At 32.5% G+C, this 6341-nt stretch overlaps 1 protein-coding gene across 3 annotated transcripts; it reads left to right on the forward strand.

Moving 5' to 3' along the window:
• Window positions 1–1448: 1448 nt before the first annotated feature.
• Window positions 1449–2125, forward strand: LOC145073949 (formyltetrahydrofolate deformylase 2, mitochondrial-like). Of its 3 annotated transcripts, none has more exons than XR_013691613.1 (3): window positions 1449–1544; window positions 1622–1708; window positions 1819–2125. XR_013691613.1 is itself a non-coding variant. In XM_079020413.1 (3 exons), exons 1-3 carry the CDS (start codon window positions 1501–1503, stop codon window positions 1982–1984), a joined length of 282 nt encoding a protein of 93 aa, XP_078876539.1. In that variant the 5' UTR covers window positions 1449–1500; the 3' UTR covers window positions 1985–2125. The 3 variants fall into 3 exon arrangements, 1 of the variants encoding a protein (XP_078876539.1); XR_013691612.1 differs by having other exon boundaries at window positions 1838–2125; XM_079020413.1 differs by having other exon boundaries at window positions 1449–1548; window positions 1838–2125.
• Window positions 2126–6341: the final 4216 nt, after the last annotated feature.

A 6341-nucleotide genomic window follows, 5' to 3' on the forward strand; every position in this document is an offset into this window, starting at 1 on the left:
GCGCGTCGTCTGTACCTGTCGCTTTATAATTTTAATGAAACGCGCTTTTAGTAGACAAGGGGGGAAATGAAATCCCCAAAATTTTGAAAACCCGCCTTTTTTTTTTCTATCTTCTATCTATCTTTCATCTTCAACCTAACAAGGACGAGCATTGCACTCTTGATTTCCCTAACTCTTTCTCATTTTCTGATTCAAACTTGAAAGAATCGAAAAAAAAAATCTATCAATTTTGAAGCCTAAAAAATCTAACAAGGACGAGTATCCATCGATCCGACTTCCAAAAATAGAGGGCATTAATTCCACGTCTTTCGGGGTTGGGAGGAAGGAAAAATTGTTGGTCCCGTGTGATCTAATTGGTAGAGGGCATCGATTCCCTAACTCTTTCTCATTTTCTCCACCATCGTTGCTTTCGCTAATATCCACTCCGACCTCTTTATGAACGCAAATGGTAAAGATCTGCTTCGATTTCCCGATTGGTCTTCATCGACGGTGGTGGTGAGTCGGAGGTGCCATGTTGATGTGATTATTACAATCGATTGCAGAAAATGAGAAGATTTAGGGTTTTTTCTTGGTCCAGTGGAATACTTTCAGGTTTCGTCTCGACTCCTTTTATTTTATTTTCTTTCTTTTCCTTTCCTTCTGCCATCTGCTTCCTTTCCCCACCTCTTCTTTCTTATTTGGATTCTCCAGGCAATATGCTACTGTGGCGATTCAGTCGGTGGCGGGTCAGCCTCAATTTCATAACATTTTAAGGGATTGCTGTTGGTGTTCATCGACGGTCGTGGTGGGTCGGAGATGCCATGGTGATGTGAAGAAATAGAGAAAAAGGAATATAGTCATCACTTGCTGATACCGACGACGATCCGTTTTCTGCATTAGCCAGATTGAATGACTTCAAAGGAGGTTCGTATTTCTTTTGTATGTTTTTTTATCCCAATCAATGAATGGATTTTTTCCCCTGTATACGTTGGGCATCTTTCTTTTCTTTATGTATGACAAAGTGATCAAGCATAAAATCAGGGTGCAACTAGCAACCAACATGAACCAAATAGCAGCAACAACAAATAAGAGATTTAAGAAAACAAGTAATAATTAGTAATCAGGAGGGTAGGCTAGAGGAACCATTTGAAACATAATGTCTGGAAATTTTTTTATTACTTGTTATCTTTGACCAGTAAATGATGTGTATAATATGTCTGTATTTTGAACAACAATCATGATAGGGTGGGGAATACCCATGTGATGCGGTTCCTTGAAAGACATGAGATTCCATATCATTATCTGTCCAAGTCAAAGGAGAAGAATGTAGAAGATGAGATATTGGGGTTGGTTGAAGATACAGATTTCTTGGTCCTTGCTAGATACATGCAGGTAAATGTTTTTCTAGAAGTAGTATAGCAGCAGGATTGGGAAAAAGGTCTTATTTGTTTATTTACCCAGGACAGGTGTTGTCTAGAAACTTTTTGAAAAGATATGGGAAGGATGTGATCAACATACATCATGGCTTATTGCCATCATTCAAGGGAGGAAATCCATCTAGGCAGGCAGGTTCTGTGTTCCAATTTCCAAATTCTGTTTTAAGCTTTTTATGTTTTTATGTTTTTTTACTGTAGAATGACAGGCTTTTGAAGCTGGGGTCAAATTGATTGGTGCCACAACCCATTTTGTCACGGAGGAGCTTGATGGGGGCCCAATCATTGAGCAGATGGTAATCAAAGAGTTTTAAGTTTCTCAGTATCAGTAGTATGCAGTATATATATATATATATATATATATATATATATATATATATATATGCTAAGGTGAAAAGTCAAATAGTTTCTGTTTGGGTTTGCAGGTTGAGAGAGTCTCGCACAAGGATAATTTGCTGAGTTTTATTCAGAAATCTGAGAATCTTGAAAAACAATGCCTTATGAAGGCAATCAAGTCATATTGTGAGTTACGCGTTCTACCTTATCAACACAACAAGACTGTTGTATTTTGAGTAAGCTCAAAATGATGCTGATCAAAACTACAGAGTCCATTATATTCCTTGTGTTGCAAAGTTTTTGTATTTCATTTTAATTATTCATTCTAATTTAAGTTGTTCTTGTTCCAATCCAATAATAAGATAAATTAAGAGTCATTGTGTGTTCATAATACTAAGATATATGTGCATTCTCAGTTCTCCTTAAATTCATTGTTGTTGGAGTTTTCTTCTCTGTCAAACTTTGTGTTTTCTAGTGTGATACTTGTTTAAATAGGGAAACTTTTGGTGATTTTGATTGATATAGGGGGTGTTTGGCTAAGTTTATTAAAACAACTTATTAGCTTATTAGAGGTTCAACACCGCTATATATAAGTTAAAAAAAAGTGTTTGGATAAAAAATAACTTATTCTGATGGAAACCTCTATTAAGTAGTCATTTTTTCATAAGTTACCCCATACTTATTAGCTTATAACCTAATAAGTTATAAGCTAATAAGCAATACATTTTTTTTTTGCCAAACACCCCCATAATATATAATATACAAGTGGAAGGATACTTGAAGTCTTCTTATAAAAGATAACAATAGTAGTTTTGATTTCCCTGGTCATCAACTTTAATGGAGTCATGGGATGGACCTGCTTCACTGTCCTGTATGTTTTTGAGTTTTGAGTTTTGAGTTTTGAGTTCGTGTTCACTTTTATCTGTTACTTGAAAACCACACCCTCAAGAACATACATTTATTAGTATGTCTAATTAGAAAAAGAGGGTTTGAAAGTGTCAAAAGATATGGATTAGCTATCCATTTTCTACCCACTTCAATCTTTTTTAATGTGATTATGTTTTGTTTTTAATTTCTTGGATGTGATTTATTGTAAAAGATTTTTTTTAATTGTGTAATTTTGTTGCAGTTTTATACACAACAGTACCAAGGCCATCGGCTACTTTTGACATGTTCCCTTCTTGGCCTATGAGAGTTCATCAAACCCCAAGAGTAAGTCTTTTTTCCCTTATAATAATACCCGTTTCCCTGTTTGAATACGATTGGAAAGAAATACTCTATTTATAGTAAAATGGTTCCATGTACAGGTAGGTACTTGCTGATATGGTTCTTTTTGCTCAACCTCCAAATCTGGTCTCATGTAAGCAGTAGGAAATAATCGTGAAGAAAATTTGATTTTAACAGTTTTGGACCAAGCTGCCCCTCCATACTATTTTTATAGTTAAAAATTTTGATTTTAACAGTTTTGGGCCAAAATGCCCCTGCATACTGTTTTTATAGTTATTTTTTATTTTCAACAATTTTGGTTTTCTCTTACATGGCTGTTTCTTTTTCACTTAACCTGGACAGAATGAAATAATTGGTTAAGACACTAATTACCTATTTGCCCTTCTTCTTTTTTCCTCCCAATCCTCTCACGTTAAAGAATATTGTCAAATTTTGTTCTTTAGAATGTAAGGTAAAAATGGTAATTTGGTCTAGGATATTGTCAAATTTTGTTCTTTAGAATATTGTCATGGGTTTGATCAACTGGTACTGGCTCTTTAGTCTTTCTTTTTATATCTTTTTATGAAATCAGCTTATGATATGAGCTCTGTTTTTCACATGGTCTAGGACCACTAATTGCTTAGGATGGTAACTGGGTTGTCTTTTCGTGCCCTCCTTTGATACACCATAAAGGCATGAAGATTCTCTCTCTCTCTCTCTCTCTCTCTCTCTGTCTCCAAATTCTAAAACAAACAACAACAGGTAAATAGATGCCAACATTTTGCTTAAAATTATGTGAACATTGAAAAAAACGAGGTCGATAGTGCCTTTTTCATGAGATTGTCAAAAGTTGAATAAAATAAAAAAATAAACAAGGGTAATATTGTAATAGGGAGGGTCTTAATACATAATAGGGAGGGTCTTAATACATAAAGTGACCAACCTCTCACTTAGCACGACAAGTCATTTTGATTTTATTAAGTAAAAAAGAAACAACGTTATCAATCTACATGCATAGAAGACCCTGCTGTCCCATAATTTTTAACAATTTGTATTATCATTATTTGATTTTAATAATAATTTGTTTTGTTTTATTGTTGAGGTTATAGACTGATAGTCTTACTTTTCATGTCATTATTATTTATTTCTTTTTTGTTTGTAGTTTCTTGCAGAAACTTTGGATGTTGTTCAAGACATTGATTGGGTCATTTCTCTTGGAAATGCTTTTGCAAAGCAGTATGAGCTTTATACATATGATGATGAGCATTCTGCACTACTTCACAGGTATGAACTCATTATCATTATCATTACATTTTTTTAATTAAATTATCTTATTGAGAGTATTCTTCTCCTACAAATGTCTTGGTATACTTCTCTGTTGCTAGGTAACCTTCTCAACAACAACATTCTACTTAAGCAGGTGAGTAATCAAGATTAAGGGAGACTTGTAATCATGTTTGACATTCCTTTCCAGTAAGAAACAGAGTTGTATGATTATTTGTTAGTTTTATAGGAATGTATAACCCATGTTAGCAATGTATTATATTTGTTTAACATTTGAATGATTTTTTGTATGACATTACAATTTGTGCAATTTATTTTATTTTTTGAGTATGAAATTTTATTTTATATTATGCAATGGATTGTATTTTTTGTATATGGTATTTTATTTTTATTATGAGAAATTAAATGCAAATTTAATTTAAAAATTAATAAATATATAAATTTATTATTTTTAAACATTTAAAATTACGATACGCAAACATGTGTGTCATCTTCATTTATGACATGGCCTTTCTTGACAGGGGCTTTCTTGATACGCATTGTGTGTCATTAACACGCGTTGTTGTGCGCAATGAGCGTCGTAAAAGGCTGTTTTTCTAGTAGTGTATATGTCTTTTATTCTTTACACTCATTCAGGAATTGGGATACCTTCGTGTAATCTACTTTAGCATAAGAGCAACAACAACGTAATAGCTTAGTCATTGTTTTAATAGAAAACCGGAAAAAAAACATAATTTGATTAAATTATATTTTTTGAATTTAAGCCACTTATGCATGAGGTGATTATTATATTGTTACATAAAACCGAAAAAAGAAATTAAATTGTTGAAATTAGAATTTTTGGTCCTAGGGCTTACAATAGCAGGTAATCTTAATTCCTGAAAAGTTGTATTTGATAATTGCATTATGCATAGCTCTAATTATTGAGCTTTCCCATTGTGATCAAGTATTGGTGAATAGCATTATAGTTTCATTTTTTTTTCAATTTTAACATTCAACTTTCATGTTATTATTAATTATATCATTGAACATTCATTTTATTGTTGATTATAACATTTTAGTTGCATTTTTTCAGTTATACCAATCTACTTTCATTGTAATGTCTATTATATCATTTTACTTTCATTTTTGTTTCCATCATAACATTCAATTTTTATGTTAATGTCGATTATAGCATTTTTCTTCCATTCTTTTCAATTATAACATTCAATTTTCATTTTATTGTGAATATAGAGTTATACTTTCATTTCTCTTTCAATTATATCATTCAACTTCATTATAATGCCATTTATAGCATTCAATTTTCCTAAAATGTTTTTTTGAACATAGACCGAAAATTGAATAAAAAACATCTTTATATCATTCTAATTTGTAAAATGGTCCCTTTTTAATAATTTATAACATGGGGTGGAAAACTTATAGAAAAAACATCTTTTACAGCATTCTACTTTCTTTAAATTATTATTTATAGCATCCTGCTTTGTATAATTGTATTTTCTTTTTAAGATTTTGAACATGGAAGGAGTAGAGAAGGTCCTGTAGATGAGAAATAGTTAGCAAAGTGTAACAACCCGAAGTTCATTCCGTCATTACAAAATTTGTCGTCTTGAATTGTTTCCATTTCATTTCTAAATTAAGTCATTAATTTTGAGTTTGATATTATGACTTAATGGTTGTCCAAACACGTTAGAAACTCATGAAAACGTCCCAAATTATTATTTGGAAAAATTTTAGTTTTATTCCATCGAGTTATAAAACAATTAAATCGGGTACGACCAAAAGCCTCGCTTAACATCAGTATCGGGTAGAATTCCACCGTGTCCCAAACTTTAAGCATATATAAAGTTGAGAGAGCCTCATTTGAAGCCTTTTCCACTCTCTCTCTACTCTCTCTCTAAAACTCGAAATTGAGCCAAAATCATCCAAATCAAGCTTCAAATCATCAAGGTAACTATCCTAGCTCCTAGTATAACATCTTTAACCTTCAAATTCGTGGTTAATCTATGAAATAGCACCATTAGCATGAGTTTACGGTCCTAGAACAGCCCTAGGCCGTGAACTCACATAAAAGGGGTTTTTGAGCCTTAAAACCCTCCCAGATCA

The sequence above is a fragment of the Lactuca serriola genome, chromosome 9 (assembly GCF_051521515.1).
Source record: "Lactuca serriola cultivar US96UC23 chromosome 9, Lser_US96UC23_V15, whole genome shotgun sequence".
In the NCBI taxonomy this organism is placed as follows: domain Eukaryota; kingdom Viridiplantae; phylum Streptophyta; class Magnoliopsida; order Asterales; family Asteraceae; genus Lactuca; species Lactuca serriola.